We start from the raw sequence: 17,390 nt of genomic DNA on the forward strand, positions 1-17,390 counted from the left end.
CTGGTAGAGATTTACAGTACAGATGTAAACTTTTTCATGAGTTGTTGTTCTTGACAGTCAATAGTTGTCAGATATCTGAATTTTTTTCTTTTCTTTTGTTATTGTCGTAACAATAGTTTCACCAGAAGTCCGATATCAAGAAAGTTTCCTTTAGGTATTTTAAACAGGTACACATAATTATTTCGCAATTAGAATTTTTCCACAAAGATCTTCTGACACCCATTGTATGCTACCAAAAGTACGTGTCAGGTTTGTTGGAAACTGCAGCAGATCTTCGACAGACTTTTATCTAAACATTTTATTCGAAATTACTGTATCTAGATAACGAATTTGTCAGTGGCCAATGTATCCTTTGCTGAACATAGTATTATGAGAGGGTTTGTACGCGATCTGGTCTGTCGATTACACATTAGTAATTGTTAAACGTCCATAGAAACAAGATAATGATACAATGTGTGTTTACATTCAGTGTACTATTACGTGATAGTGTTACGTCAGCAGTCAATCAGCAATGAACATGGGGCACTAACGTTGGCCTTTGCGAAAGCGACATCTGGTGAGAGAGTGGCGCAACTCAATGATCCAGTGTTCTTGTTGTAAACAACTAGCTAGTATGCTGAAACAGATCAAACAAGGGCAAGAAAACATAATATAATAATTTCCTTCATGACGGCGAAATAATGCATTGAGAGACCGGAACTTTTGGAAGAAAAATACTATTAGAATACAAATTTATCGGTCAGTGATCAAGACGAAAACGTCAATACTGGACACATCTACGTAACACTGCTACAAAGAGAACATGTTAAATCTCACGTACATATCCGTTCCTAAATGCATCATGACAAAATGCATTACATTCACTTCATTACTACATTCTACCGTCCAATTTCGTTTTCAGTCGGTACTTTATAATGTTGCGTAAATGTATTGATGTATCTCTACTATTGATTGGTCTTGTTAATCTATTGGTACATTTGAGAGAAGATATCTTTAAGGGATAACAGTGTTGTATCAAAATGACAACATATTTGTTTCTTTCCTTCGAGATCTACTTCTCATTTCGTTGTTATGTATTGTGTAGGTGATTTCAGTTTTTTACCTGATTGATATAAGGTTCATATGTGTGTTCTAATATGTCGGATTCTTTTCGGTCATATTTTGGTGGGCGACACGTGTTGTGACAGGAACGTTATAACTTAGTGATGATCACATGTTGACGTTGACACGTGTGGTGACGGAATCATCACACCTTAGTGATAAAAACATGTTGACGGGCGACACGAGAGGTGATGGAGTGGCGACACGAGTGGTGACGATAACATTATACCTTAGTGATAAAAACATATGAATGGTGACACGTTTAATGACGAAATACATTACGACAGGTGGCACATGTGGTGACGGAAACAGTATACCTTTGTGATGATCACATGTTGACGGGCGACATGTGTGGTGACGGAAACAGTATACCCTAGTGATGGAAACATGTTGACGGGCGACATGTGTGGTGACGGAAACGTCATACCTTAGTGATGAAAACATGGTGACGAGAGACACGTGTGGTGATGGAAACAGTACAGCTTAGTGATGATCACATGTTGACGGGCGACACGTGTGGTGACGGAAACAGTATACCTTAGTGAGGAAAACATGATGACGAGCGACATGTGTGGTGACGGAAACAGTATACCCTAGTGATGAAAACATGTTGATGGGCGACGTGTGGTGACGGAAACGTCATACCTTAGTGATGAAAACATGATGACGAGAGACACGTGTGGTGACGGAATCAATATGCATTAGTGATAAAAACATGTTGACGGGCGACACGAGAGGTGACGACAACATTATACCTCAGTGATAAAACATATGGATGGTGACACGTTTGATGACGAAATACATTACGACAGGTGGCACATGTGGTGACAGATAAAAGGATAACGGGTATTTGTTTTTGTTAGTTTTTTCGATGAAAAAAGTATGACAGAAAACGTGTGGGGTGACGGAAGGCATTAACAAGTAACACGTGCAGTACATGAAGGCATTATGACGGGTGACACGTGTGGTGACGAGCTTCGTTATGAGAGGCGACGCGTTTGATGGCAGAGATTATCATGATTTTTGATGTATGGTATCGGATGAAATTATGACGAGAGACGAGTGTGTTGACGGTAGACATCATTTCGGATGCAAAGTGTGGTGACGGAAGATATGACGGGAGACACGTTTGGCGGTAGAAGTCTAACAGTTGCCATTTATGTCAAAATGTGATCATGACGGACACCACATGTGATGGCAAAGACTTCTGTGACGAGTGCCAAATGTGGTGACAAAACCGTTAACACTGCTAAGACATTTACTACAATCTCTTTATCTGTACGAGCTTTTAGTTAAAACCCGATGAATTTCCAGAAATTTATTTTATTATTCTTCATACGTTTGGCACCTAAAATACGAGGATGTACCTGTGTACTCAATCGTTCGTCGTACTATACATTCCCATATAAAATCATTACAAAACTTGAAAACTCGGAGTGAGGTCGAATGTGTATTTGGTTATAATATGATGTCAGACGGGATAAAGAAATACAAATACAATGCCCAGAAAGGGTCGCAGATTAAAAAAAATGAAGAAAAACAAATAAAAAAATTATCGCTTTCGTATTACATAATGTTTCATACACTAGAATGTTCGGTTCTGTGAGGATTATATAAGCTGACTTTATTGACCTGAAATTTGATACGTAACAATACCTCTACGAAATTCCCATGTATGGGCCCGCCTTACCTAACGGAGCTGTTAGGTCACGGGTTTGTTATCAAAATTGCTACAATATTAAGACTTCATTGAAAACAAATGACGGGGCAAAAACCTAAATATGACAAAAGTTGATGTACTAACATATTTGAAAGTAACGAAATATGAACTTGTTTGACTTGGCCCTAATCTTGTATGGATCCTGATATATATTGACAAGTCCCCGTGGGTGGGTCGTTTCCTCTCTATTTGACCCCAATAGAACTGCTACCTTATCTCTCCTTGTCCGTTGGTCGTCCTGATGTGACGTCACGATAATCTGGACTATAACTATACGGTCCAGACAACTCACGACATTTCGTTTCGTTTCGAGAAGGATGGTCCCTAGAGGCGTTCTTCTGTGGGCGTGCGCCGTCCTTTGGGCGGCAGCGCCGGGGCGGGCACAGCAGCAAGGTTAGTGGTTCGATTCCAAGCAGCATCCTTATTCAGCAGCTGATTCAGCTGGTCGGGATTGAGTGTTAAAAATGTGGTTGTTTGATCAAATACATTACATCACTTGAAATATGACGGTAGATCGGATTGTGAGTTGTGTCTATTTTTGGAATATAGAAAAAAAATAGCAACTGAACTTTTGTATCCATATGCGTTCGGATTTCTACCTGTGACATAAGATGGTATCGGTTAAACGGCACTGAATTGGCGGAAATCTTTTTCCTTTTTAAGTTTATAACTTTACATAAATTTAAATTTGGAGAGTCAAGTCCATTTTGATATTTAGTAATCTATCCAACGATATATAATCAAACGGCTACTTAAAAGTGGCAATAAAATATGACACTATATGTATCTAAAAATTACACCAATGTTCAAACTTAATTAGTATAACATGAAATTAGTAATTATCCACCTTCCTAGTTATTTTCATATACTGATGACGTTATGAAGGTAATTATTGTAAAAAGGTAGCAAAACTAATGATTATTTTAAAACTTCGTTTCAGAGATTAATAAAGCGCAAACAAACGTGATTTATTATCGATGATTTATTCATGGTTTCATTTCATTTATTCATTTTTATTTATTTATTTATATTTATCTATTGATTTACTTTTATTTATTTATTTACAAAGTTACGACTTACTTCATAACATAAGATAACAGTAAACAAGAGAAAGAGATTGAGGTGGGATGAGAAAAATCAGATCAAAAGGTTGTTACATGTGAAATTCATTCTCAATCTTAACTTTGGCTTTAATTTCAACAAAAACAATAGGACTTATTGTATTGTTATACGTGTGCGAGCTATGCAAGTTTGGGTTATCTGTAGGGGCAAACTCTAGTGTGTATTCCCTACAGCTGGTTATCTGGCAAGGATGGGTTCTTATCTCGTAGCGATATAGGCCTCTATTATACAGTATCATCACACATATATATTATATCAAATCTCAAACTATATACCAGTCTACAAACATTTTAATTTATGTAACAAAACTTACATAAAGATCTATTATGGGACTTCGATTATTTAAATAAGATGGAAACTGATTAAACATACTCTATTTTTTCTTTAATATGGACAAATGCAAGATCTTTTCTTTATACAGGTTTCGATACAGATTTGTTTAAGATATTTGGTTGATATATAAACAGGTTAAGTGATGAATTTGTATAAAGTCATCCCTTGATGTCATCCTGAATTTCCGTATTAGTTTTCTCATAACATGTCAAACTCTGTTTTGACGTTTAATCGATTTCACATGTCCGGTATTTCATATTCAAATTTGTTTGCTTTTGTAGAAAATTAAGAAAAACAAGAGGGATAGAGAAGCAATGCATCTCTGAATATCTCTGAGATATTGCTTGTATTATTTCTATTCGGGAGTAACCATTACGATAAGGTTCTCCATGTTTCATATTACAGGTTGTGCTACCCAAGCCGATGTTACATTTATTCTGGATTCTTCTAACACTGTTGGACAAACGAACTTTGAGAAACAAAAAGACTTCGTGAAGCACGTAGTTGGTGGTCTTAAAGTCGACCCTAACAGTGTCCGCATCAGCACCGTTACCTATAACGATGTGGTTCACAACCAGTTCTTCCTCAACCAGCACAACACGCAGAGTGACGTCATCAACGCTATCTCTGCCGTGCCGTACACTAGCGGTAGCGCGCACACGGCTGACGCGCTACAGTATGTGTCGCGGCAGTCGTTCAACACGCTGCACGGAGGACGAACAAATGTGCCCCACATCGCCATATTAGTAACGGACGGACCTTCCATCACCCCGGATATTACAAAGTTCGAAGCTCAGAACGCCAAGGACAAAGGCATCATCATGTACAGCGTTGGCGTCGGCGGTGGTATCGACAGAGACGAGCTGACGTCGGTCGCCAGCGACCCCAAGGCGCGCTACATGATGACGGCGGAAAATTACGACTCGCTCAACAGCATCTCTAATCTCCTAGCTTCTAAAATCTGTAACGGTAGGACTTTCAACGCATTATCAAACATACTTATTATGCTCTCAACATAGTATAACATTTTTAGAAATATTTACACAGATAGATCAAGATTGATCAGATCAATAAAATATTTTCTGTTATTTAAGTGAAATATACGTATTTCAAACCGACATTTTGGTAAAACTCAGTTGAAATTAAAAAAAAAAGAGAAAAGATGTGATTGCATATCAAACTCGAATCCATATAGTCTTGAAGAGTGTAATATCTAGTCAGAGTTGCTGTTCCTAAATGTCAGAGTTTATGTTGAGAGAGGACCGACAGGTCTGGGTAGGGTCGCTTATTCTGATAATGAACATTGCGTAGTAACCAAAATGATATAGCTTTTTAATAAAAATATCCTTTTAAAACTGTTTCTTATGTTAATAACATATGGTTTTTATCTTATACAAACTATTGTTTACTTTCCAGAGCTTCCCCCAAACCCTAACTTGTTGTCGACACCATCTAGTAAGTTCTCCTACATATTGATATTATTTCCGTGAGTTTAAATTTGCCAAAACGCGTTATCCAGGATAACTTGAAGTAACATACTAATTTTTACCTGGCCACTTTTATATCTTTTTTCTCTTATATTCCACAGGCTGTCTCCAAAACCCCGCTGACGTCGTCTTCATGGTTGACTCCTCCAGCAACGTTGGTAACATCAATTTTATGAAGATGCAGAATTTCATCAAGAACACTGTCGCCGATATGAATATTCAACCCAATGGCGTCCACGTAGGTTTGATGCAGTACAGCAGCTACCCCTCATCCCAATTCCCGCTCAACCAGTACACAAATCGTGGCGACGTTCTTAAGGCCGTGGAACATCTCTCGTTGATGGGCGGCGGCTCAAACACCGCCGACGCAATTTCGTACACACGTGACCATATGTTCTCCCAGAGTGAGGGCGGGCGATCAAATGTACCCCGTATCGCCATTTTATTGACCGATGGTGACTCCAACGACATGTCGTCCGCAATTACCGCTGCCAACAAAGCAAGGGATGCTAGCATTGGACTCATCTCCGTCGGAATCGGTGGACGTGTAAACCAACAGGAACTTGCTGGGATATCACCATCCAACGTCATCAATGTGAACAGCTTCGACCAATTGGATTCCATCAAAAGTACTCTGCTCCAAAAAATGTGCGGAGGTAGGTACCGTGTTGTGAGGTGATTAAAACAAATACACAAAAAGTTGGATAAGCCCTTCCATCTTTAAATTACTCTCTGTGCGTCATATAATTACTGCGCATCGTATTTTGTCTATCTTTAAAATCACAAAAAATGTTCCCCTCACAGAGATATACCGTTTAGCGGTATATGGCCAATTTCGTTGATAAGCAAATTTCTTTATAAAATATTTTATCATTATTTTCTGCAAATATTCAATCACTATTTATGTTTATGCCCATGATACGATTTCCACTAACATTAATATGCAACTACATCGTTCATATTTCAGTAAAGAGTACTTTCGACTTCAACGCCGGTAAGTTTTTTGTTGTCATGTTTCGTAACTCTACCTGTGTATATCAGCTGATCTGTCCATTAGACTTGTCTATAGACTTTTTTTTTATTAATACAAATACGCTTCATTAATTTCTCATGCATAAATAAGACACTTGAATGTTATCATCTTTATGTCTTTGCACGATTAAAACGTTTCAACCTTATTGTATATGTCGCATTACAATGTTTGGTGTTTGTCGTATATGACCGATATGATTTTTATCAAATCCAGCAACAGATTTTAAGTAAAATGTACTAACTGTTAAATATATTATGTATGCCTTGTTAATGTTATCATGTAAATATTATCATGTATCGTATTAGAGGAAAAGGCGGTCATAAGTTGAAATAACTTGTGCCTAATCCTCTGCTCAATTTGGGGACAATAAATATGTTTAAATCAAATATGATTTTACTTAAAATTTTGTGATTTTTTTTTAACAGTAACCAGTGGCTCTTGTGTCGATACACTCAGTAACTGTGCCGCATACGGAAGATCTGTCTGTACCAGCTATAAAAATTGGGCAAGCAGCAACTGTCAAGCTTACTGTGGAATATGCAAATGTAAGTACAACACGTGTGTATCATATATGACACCAACGATCAAATGATTCCCGCCGTTAAAAACTTAAACGTTTATATGTAAATGAGTGTTAAAATTTACGCGACAATTGTATCAGATTATTTCGCAGTTTAATTTTTAAAGGAATCATTTAAATAATAACAAAGGAATAACCACAAAAATTATTAAAGAATAAGCGATTTCTTCAACGCAAAAAAAAATCCAGAAAAGAGTAGTTGTGCTACTGTGTTTGAAAGAAAGAATGTTACTGGAAAGAAAGAAAGAAAGAAAGAAAGAAAGAAAGAAAGAATGCGTCGTTCATGAGCGTCGAACCAGTTTGCATTAAGGCAGGACGCGAATTCAAGCGTCTGGAAGATATCGATCGCCCGCGAAATTATGGCTGCGGCTGCTGGTTTGTTTGTAAACAAAGTTAATGTAAGTGAGGAAATTTCATGGTTTCAAGTTACTTATCAGAAATATGAATCAGTATGAGAGAATATCAATATACGAGGTCTTCGAAACTGACAATATTATATTGTAGGGACTCTAAACCGAGTCAATGTCTTTGTTTTAAATATATGGTATCTTTTCGTCTTATTTGTGTAAAATAATTGGAATAGATTAACTTAACAAAAATACTTATTTTTCGCTTTTTAGTTATCTTGAATATTCAGTATCTTGAAGAGCCAACATTCCTTTTTCAGACCAATACCAGCCATCCCTACCCTCCTGCACTGATAAAGTCACTAACTGCGCTGCTGTAGGATGTACCACTCAAGTCCAATGGGCCCGCGACAACTGTAAACTCACATGTGGATACTGTGGTAAGAAGGTGGTCCTACATTTCAAGATAGGCATTTGCAATTAGTATATATATACAATTTTTGAGATTAAATGACTCTTTAATATTAAAAAATGAAATGTTTCCTGGTGACAAAAGGTCAGGATATTGTGCAGTCTATAATAATTGAGTTCATACCATACCAACTCAAATGATTTAAAAGCATCCATGAATAAGCCCACCCCATACATGGAGTCAGATGTAATGTGTTGGTTTTCTGGAATAAATAAAGGATGAATATGATGATTCGTTTTTTTTATAAACTTTTGAATACGTTAATTTTTCAGGTGCTGGATCAAGCAGTAGCAGTGGCAGTGCTGTTGGTTTCTGTAAGTAATTTTCATATCTGCGACAACAGAATGAAACTATTATCTGTATGTAAACAATTTGTGTGTAAGTACACATCAATCTTTTTATATAGATATATATGTATTTTTCACAAGGACACTTACTGGCATTTGTAATAAGAAATATAACAAAAATATAATGACTGAAATTTCCTTGTTTCATACATCAGTTGCCAGTCAAGGATAATGATTACCATTAACCAGTTTGTAACAAATTGTAGAAACATCATTGAAAATTGAGTCAATGATCAATTAATTTGATTACAAAGAGCTACTTTGATGAATTCAACCCGGAAGACTGCTACAGGAATTTCAGGGATTTTTTTGTTGTTTTTTGTCCAGATGGCCGCTGTGCATACAAGGGAAAAACCTACTCTACTGGAGAAAAGTGGACTGATGGCTGTGATTATGAATGTGTCTGTCAGGATGGAAACTCTGGCCAATACAACTGTTACAACAGGTACATAAAATTTACAGTTGCTGACAACACTTTTTCAGCAAAATGTCTGTTACATTCCAAAGTGTTTCAATTATGACATATATATATACATGTATAAGCAATTGCATCATTAGATATAAGGTACAAGAAAATATTTGAATTCTCTATCGGGCAGCACTTTTTGTATGTTTATTTTTAAGTGAGAACAGAACACAGTTTTCCCAAATTTGTATCGGTCTCATTAAAATGAAATGTAACAAGGTCTCAAAATTTGGGACCTACACAGAAAGCAAAAGTCCAGGACTCACATTCACACAAGTTGAGGATGTAGGAATTAGATAACTGGCTATAAATGGAAAAATAGACTGAAATATTATGTGAAAGAGCAGCAGTAAAGGGAGGCTACTCTGGTCTAAAAAGATTTCATTTCAGACTAAAGTTTTTATGGTGTTACATTTGAACTTAAACTAAAGTATTTTAATGTTCTTGGTATACTGAAGTACTGTATTAGATGTCCCAACTAAAGTCTCTTGAACTAATGTTTTATTTCAGGTGTCCAGTATATTATGATCTGCCATCCCTGTGTACTCTGGTAAGAAAACCAGGAGAGTGTTGTCTACAGCCTACCTGTAACTTCGCTTCCAATGTCCAGACTATTGAACAAAACAGTGCTGCTGTGACACCAGAGGGATACAGTATGTATTCTGAAAATCTTTAAATATGAGACTCAACATGTCCTCCATTGTCACTCCTACCCATATGGTATTTCACATATAATGGGCCCTGAATCATAATATGCATTTCATCAGAAGTTTTTTATGACAATTTTTCTTTTTCAGGGATAACTGATTACTGTAAAATATCATTTTCTTTTGATAATTCCGCCCCAGTCTTCAAGTCATTTATGTGTTAGCTCTGTGAACTGGTTTTGGGGTAAATGCAATGTTGTAGGTAACAAATTAGGAAAGTTTGTCTTAAAATGTTTTTTGTTTGGCAGAGGTCTGTGCCTACAAGGGAAAGCAGTACTTTGAGCGCCAGACCTGGAAGGATGGGTGTAGCTACCAGTGTACATGTGTGGATGCTTCCACAGGACACTACAGATGTGAACAATTGTATGTATAAAATTTCTAGTGAAATAAACATGAATGTATGCTTACATGCCATATTTTTATGAGACCAGTAAGAGAGACAACAGCAATGGAGGTTTGTGCTCAAAATGTTAACATTTTCACTCAAGTTTTAAAAGCAAAAATCAATTTTAATGTTATAAATATGATATAGTCTGAATGCATTATTACGAGTAATATTCCAGAAAAAGGATAATTTTGTATCAAAGAAAACAATTTGACAGTTTTCTTCTTATTACTGTCATAAATAGGGTGTAATAAAATGATATTTAACAGGTGACTAGGTTTGATTTTATAAAAAGAGATGAAAAAACAGTTATACTATTGAAGAAATGCCCTGCATATCAGTTGTGGGTATTCCTTTCAGGTAACCATAGCAGTACCTAAAATGTATCTCCCTAATCCCCTCTGATATTTACAATGTCTAATTAACAGGTGCCCTGCATACAATGCCCTACCCAGTTACTGCAACCTGGTACAGACTCCTGGCCAGTGCTGTCAACAACCTGTTTGTGAATTCAGCCAACAACATGGAAGTTTCAGTGGTCAGGGACAGATCAGTGGACAAGGAGCTGGTATGTCTAGGAAAGATATTCTATTTCAGAGTTTAGAAAAAATCATAGCTATATCTAATCTAGTGAATTGTAAATTATTTTTCAAATAAAAATACTATAGATGATAAAGAAATGTATTGTAGTTCGGCCAGAATTACCTGTCCCATTGAACTTTACCTGGAGTAATAAAATAGGGCATTTACATTTGGTAGGTTTATAGGTTATTTACAAGGGGTGTACAGCCTGCGGATAATGTGGTTTACCTGGGCTTCAAATTTGAATAAAAGTTGCCTGTAATTAATATAATTATGACAAGCAAGCATGATAAGTAATTCTTATCTATACCACATGAGATACATAAATATATCATTAAATATCATGTGGTATATTAAAAGGCTTTACTTTTTTACTAAATGATTTTAATGTTTTACTTTTGATCCATTTAAAGTTCTTTAATTCCTTAACTTAATGATCTATTTGGAAATTACAAGAGTTTTTTCACTGGTTTTGAATGGGGGCATTTTTTAAATTTTTGAACTGGGAATATGAAATGACTTCAATTAGGAATGCCCATAATTGCCCCCCAAAAGGCCACAACCGTTCCCCCACCCATCCGCCCTACCCTACAATAAAATAATTCACCATAATTGAAGTTAAATAAAGTTATAACTTATGTACCGTATTTCATATCTCTTTTGTCTATAGAATTTTCTTGTGTTTATGACAGGTCTCACCTACACTCCTCCTAGTGCCTGTAATGATGTCCTGACTAACTGTCAGCAGTATGACAAGAACTCCTGTACAGCCTACCCACAGTGGGCTCAGTCAAACTGTAGACTAACCTGTGGTCTATGTAGTAAGTAATTACTATTATTTATATATTTTGAAATGTTTTGTATGATTTTGAATATGCTTATTGTTTGAAAGTTAACATATTGTGAAAATATCCTTTCAAATCAATATTAGATCTAATTATTAGTTGACTTCTAAATCATGAAGTTAAGTATTAACAATCAAAACTTAGATTGAAATGGAAGCTGTAATGGTCAGTTCTAAATAGAATTAATATCAACCATGACTCTGAGTATAGAATTTTTAAATTTTTGCATTGCTTTAGGTACATCCAACCAACTGGCTACTGCTGCACCTGGAGGTAAGACTTCAAACTTGTTGCAAAAATTGTGAACTAAAATTAATCATTTGAATTTTTGCTTTGATTGTAGTATAAAAGGGAAATAATTGAATATTATTTATTGTGTAAATGATTAAAAGAAGTAGTAAGTTTTTATCTGTTTTTTAAACAAGGTATGAAGATAAATAAAGCTAGTTAATTTGCTTTGTTTCAGATCGATGTGTGTACGAGGGAAAAACCTACACACAGGGCCAGACCTGGAGCCCTAGCTGTTCTCTTAAGTGTACCTGTGAGGCTGCTAAATATGGATACTACAGATGTGTCAACCAGTAAGTTGAAAGCTTTGATTGTCAGACCACCTCTTAATCATTTAGCAACAAATTATTTTTATATGTAAATGAAAATTTTGTTTATGAGAAGAAATTGAATTATATATGATCTTTTATTGAAATATTTTTTTTAAAAATTCCTCCACCAGCAAGACAATTGTGCAATGTATATTGTTTAGAATTTCATTATAGTGTTGTAACTTACATGTTGTATGATATTCATGAGAAGGGTATATAATATAATTATTATGTAATAAATGATAAACTCTGAGGTTACAGGTATACAAATGGTTTTACTTTGCAGGTGTCCAACATACAACAACTTACCAAGTGGCTGTAATGTCCGCAGGCCTGTAGGTTACTGCTGCGAGGTAGTTGAATGTCAGACCGGTTCTGCATTCTCCTCCTCACAAAACATCAACTCCATTGGTAATGGCGGTGGTTTCCATGTCATCAACCCTGCTCAGGGTCTCTACCCTGCCCCCACTGCCTACACTGGAGGACCTATCTCTGTAGGAGCTGGAGGAACTGGATTCCAGCCTAACCCCATAAGTATGTTTGGGTAGTGGTCTTAGTATCTCACCCAGACCTTTTTGTTATCATTTTGTGATTTGGCCTTTTCTTTTTATTTTGGAGTAAACATAGAGCAGTTGGGTAGACAAGCATCGAGGGTCAACTACTATGTTGTAAAATGATAAATTTTTGTCAGGGTTTTAACTTTGTTGTTTTCCTGAGTATGCTTAAATTGAGGAAATCCATGAATTAGCAAACTTTTAAATTTTGACATAAGTTTAAGTGTAAGTGCATTTTGTCAGTAGATTATGTATTTGCAAATTTAAGTTACTACTTTTTGTTTTTGCAAAACCACAAAACTTAATCCCTATGAAATTAAATGATTTAGCTGTATGTTGCCCTATGTCTAATATGAGGAAATTCTTGAAGATATTAAAGAGTTTATTTTTGTATGCTGTAGGTGGCTGTCTGTTCAACGGTCAGGTTTACTATCAGAACCAACCATTTGATGATGGCTGTGCCCGATCCTGTGTATGTCTCAATGCTACCAGTGGACAGTATTCCTGTCGTGACAAGTAAGATGTTTGCTGTTTTCATTTATCATGGTCCAATATGTTGATCGTGGAACCAGAGTTATTTGTAATATAAAATAAAATCAGAACAAATGATCTCATTTTATTTCCTGATTAATTTTGGTGTAACCTTGCTAATTACTAAGTTTTATACTACATAGCAAGGAGTTTGACAACGTCCTAGGTTGGATTGTAGCAGGGGTGTTGAAATAAGTAATGATCTTGTTATATTGACAAAGATTTAATCTGCAGGTCCACCAGGATTTGTCTGGAATGTTACATTTAAAAAATAGATACACTTGTTTATTGGCATTAACGAGTTGGCTAAATGTTTCCATAGCTAAAAGCTTAATTGTTGCTTAATGTAGTCTTTGATATTCAGTATTGACATTAACTGTCTTGCAGAAAAACAGGAAAGAAAATAATCAACAGTTATTAATATTTCAGCAGAAATGACCTAAGGACATTAAGTTGACCCCAAGTCTCCAAAATAAATCACTTTTATCCATGGTTTGGTTTCCTGCCATTAGTTATAAGGGAATGATAAATTAATTCTATGAGTGGAACCCCTAAACAAAACCTGAAGTCTTGGGTTGAGACTTATGTTTTACTGGATTAACTCTTACTTTGCTTTACTATATTTGAAAATAGTAATTCAGTAGATAAAAAGAAACTACGCTATGAGGCTGATGATTGAAGCTAGACACAACTTCGAGGTTACTCGGTGTTTGAAAAATTATTTTTATTTATGTATAATAAATCTGGCCTTTGACAGGTGCCCTGTCTACCAGAACATGCCATCCACCTGTGTGCAGGTGACCGATGCCAATGACCCCTGTTGTACATCTCCTAAGTGTACCCCAGATCCAGTGACAGGTCAGATGCCAAACCTGATTCCAGTATTCCAGCCAGCTATCACTGGCATTGGTCAGGTGCAGCCACCGGTTCCAGGAACCGCAAATGGAGTGAACCAACTACCCTACTCTGGCTATGTAATCCTTAGTCAGACTGGATTTGTGCCACCACCACCCACAGTTCCAGCAGGAATATCAAAACAAGGTGAGTTTCTATACCCATAATGCCAATTAAAAAAAATGAAAGCATTTTGGGGGTTTGATCTTGCCTTGTGTGAGGAATATGAACCTTTTGGTAGATTTCTGGTCATTGAGATGTTTGCGGCATCATTAAGAATTTTTTTTGTCTGAGACCATAGTCTACACAGTATTCATTACATTGTTGATGTCCACTGGAATATCCTAATATTTTATTCTTTTGAAATACTCTTGGAATTGTCTATTCTTCAAATTTTCTATTATTTTTGTTTTGTATTAAATCTTCAATTTTTGAAAATAAGGAAAATAAGAGCAGTTTGAAAAATATCAACATTTAGAATAGATATCTATACAATGAACTCCATTCATAACACATATCTATATTTATATTCAAATTATTTCAAGGTTTTGTCATAATTTCTTTTAAATTCTTTTGTTATGTGTGCTTGTTTGTATCTGATATTTTTTTGCCAATTACCTCCCTCCTTTAGGTTATTGTGTGGCTAAATCTGGGCAGCACTACGCCCCCGGAGAGTCATGGGAAGAGGGATGTGATTACAACTGTATTTGTGACAATGGTCTCACTGGACACTACACCTGTGTAGAGAAGTAAGTTTTTTTCAGAAATATTCCAAATCATGTTTAGAGGTCGAGAAAAAGACTTAGGGGTGCAAAGAAAAAACACATTTTGGCGTAGATGGAAGATGACATGTACTGAAATGATTTTTGAGGGTAGGTTGAAATTGCAAAAGAAAGATAACTTAAAAATGAAATTGATAGAGAAAACTTTAATCCATTCAGTGACCTTTAAGAAGGGGATGCAGGTCAACCCCTCACATCACCAAAACTCTGATTATGTGTCAGTTTGATGTGTAGTAACAGGAAGAGTCGCGGAGATGGAACACTAATCAACCAATAACTGTTTTGTGTCTTGTACATCTTTTTTGCTTCAAGCATTTGGTCAAGCTGTGGAAATTTGGAATATTAAATGAAAGTCTTCATTGAAACTTTTAATGTTTAAAAAAATTTACCCAGTTGAACAAATGATCCTCTTAATATCCGACAAGGGACTCAAACATTTGTCTTCTGGTTAATGTTGAGTTTCCTGTCCACTACACTACCTAACTTTTCAGAAAAACAATTGAAATCTTTCAAATGATTGGATGTTTTTATGAAAAATGCCTTGGCATGGTGAAACATTTATCATGGGTGTAAAGAATAACATTGCCCTGGCTACTTTGTATCTGTAATGAATAGATAACAGTGAAATGAATCTTATAAAATTTGCTACATTTTCAGGTGCTACAAATATGAATATGTACCCAACCCCTACTGTCAGTTTATCAGAGACCCTAAGAACCCTTGCTGTGTCGTTCCACAGTGCTATGCTGTCCCTCATGGAATAGAACTCACTGGCGTGAGGACCACACCCTTGACCAAAGAGAGTGAGTATAACTTCCGAAAATCACTGCTTCTTTGTTTATATTACAAATATTTGGCAGTAAGCCCATGGCTGGTAATAAGCCTAACCTAGTTTACTGCAGTTTCAGCAGAAATGTGAACAAATACTTCATGATTGTCATGTGGTAAAACCACTTCCATCAATAATCAGCATCAAAATTGTTATTACAATATATAAATAAAATTTTCAATTATATCAGGAACACATAACAATTCTTAGTTTTGAGTTTTATTGTGTAATGTGTCAGTTACTATTTTAAACATCTGAAAGTTACGATTATTATGTCATACTTAGAGGTGCATGTTACCACTAATTCAAACATCTTTGAGATAATGATTCTGTCATATTGTGCATTGTACCAGATATTCAAACATCTTGCAGACAATAATGGATGTATACTTTCACAAAGCATTTATTCATTATGGAATTTTTTAGGTGATTGATAGTTTTCGTTTTTGAAGATCATGTTTACTGTTTGTTGTAGATGTGTGTACGTATGAAGGAGAGACTTACCAGCAAGGACAGACCTGGTATGATGGTTGCAGCTACAAGTGTACTTGTGAGGATGCTCTTAATGGTATCTACCGCTGCACCAGTAGGTGAGTTCTTGAAAACATGAGAATTCATGATTATTGTTGTTTTTTAAAAAAGAACTGTAACCCGGTATCAAAACGAGACCAATCATATTGATTTTGTTGATATAGATCATCCTTGAACTCCACAGATATTGTAAAATTACATCAAATTTTAAACATTTCATCAGTTCATAAATTACTCACAAAATAAAAAATGAACCCTGCAAAAACTACTGGATTTATATTATACTGTTTTGTTGTTAATAGGTGTCCTGATTATCTGGATCCTCCCGCTGGCTGTACACTGATTGCTGATCCCCGTGACCCAACCTGCTGTAGAATGCCTAAATGTAACCCTCAGGGTACCACCAATAACATCACAGGCACCGGACAAGTTATTCCGAACCCCATCCCTCCAGCATCTTACTATGGAAAGATCACAGGCGAAGGCAAAGTACCAGGTATAAAGGAAAGCCTTTCGATAATGAATAGTAAAGAACTAAATGACAATGAAACTTTTAAAGACAAATTCGAAAAATATAAAGTGCCTACTTTCAATATCATGACTATTCAGTGGCTTGGACTAATTTTCAGAATTGTTAAATATTTGAGATTCAAAACTAATTTAGATTCAAATCTTGGGTTGAATGCAGAATTATAGTATTATTGAATACATAATTTACGTTTCTTGAATATAGAACAATACATGTTGTAAGTTGAATGCAGAACTTCGGTATTGTTTAATACAGAACCTGGGTATTGTTAAATATACAACCTAGGTTTTGTTGAAAACAAAACTTCGGTATTGTTGAATATAGCATTTCAAGAATATAAGCTAGGAACTGTTGAGTACAGACCATTGATGTCATTGAATTCAGAATTTAGATATTGTTGAATACAGAACATAAAGCACCTGTGAATACAGAGCCTTCCTATATTGTCTCTATCCATAGGCTACTGTATCTACAAGGGAACCCAGTACACTACTGGTCAGATCTGGGAAGATGGATGTGATCTCACATGTGAATGTAAGGATTCAGAGACAGGAGTTTACCAATGTACAGACAGGTGAGATTGTCTTACACATTCTAATGAAAATTGGTAATAT

The 17,390-nt window shown here is 35.8% G+C and overlaps 1 protein-coding gene across 1 annotated transcript in view; it reads left to right on the forward strand.

Annotated features, from left to right (window-relative positions):
• The first annotated feature begins 3,138 nt into the window (after nt 1-3,138).
• LOC132560404 (uncharacterized) overlaps nt 3,139-17,390 on the forward strand; it is a 49,095-nt gene continuing 34,843 nt past the window's right edge. Inside the window, exons 1-23 of the mRNA XM_060225071.1 lie at nt 3,139-3,214; nt 4,682-5,245; nt 5,693-5,731; nt 5,865-6,419; nt 6,731-6,757; nt 7,222-7,341; nt 8,044-8,163; nt 8,468-8,509; nt 8,870-8,987; nt 9,519-9,661; nt 9,964-10,078; nt 10,529-10,668; nt 11,375-11,503; nt 11,765-11,800; nt 11,994-12,108; nt 12,413-12,660; nt 13,082-13,196; nt 13,969-14,252; nt 14,737-14,854; nt 15,545-15,690; nt 16,192-16,306; nt 16,550-16,743; nt 17,236-17,350. Of these exons, the coding sequence (XP_060081054.1) occupies nt 3,139-3,214; nt 4,682-5,245; nt 5,693-5,731; nt 5,865-6,419; nt 6,731-6,757; nt 7,222-7,341; nt 8,044-8,163; nt 8,468-8,509; nt 8,870-8,987; nt 9,519-9,661; nt 9,964-10,078; nt 10,529-10,668; nt 11,375-11,503; nt 11,765-11,800; nt 11,994-12,108; nt 12,413-12,660; nt 13,082-13,196; nt 13,969-14,252; nt 14,737-14,854; nt 15,545-15,690; nt 16,192-16,306; nt 16,550-16,743; nt 17,236-17,350 (3,674 nt within the window). The remainder of the gene's footprint in view (nt 3,215-4,681; nt 5,246-5,692; nt 5,732-5,864; nt 6,420-6,730; nt 6,758-7,221; nt 7,342-8,043; nt 8,164-8,467; nt 8,510-8,869; nt 8,988-9,518; nt 9,662-9,963; nt 10,079-10,528; nt 10,669-11,374; nt 11,504-11,764; nt 11,801-11,993; nt 12,109-12,412; nt 12,661-13,081; nt 13,197-13,968; nt 14,253-14,736; nt 14,855-15,544; nt 15,691-16,191; nt 16,307-16,549; nt 16,744-17,235; nt 17,351-17,390) is intronic.

The sequence above is a fragment of the Ylistrum balloti genome, unplaced genomic scaffold (genome assembly GCF_031769215.1).
Source record: "Ylistrum balloti isolate Yb309-2 unplaced genomic scaffold, AGI_CSIRO_Ybal_v1 Utg371058, whole genome shotgun sequence".
NCBI lineage: Eukaryota > Metazoa > Mollusca > Bivalvia > Pectinida > Pectinidae > Ylistrum > Ylistrum balloti.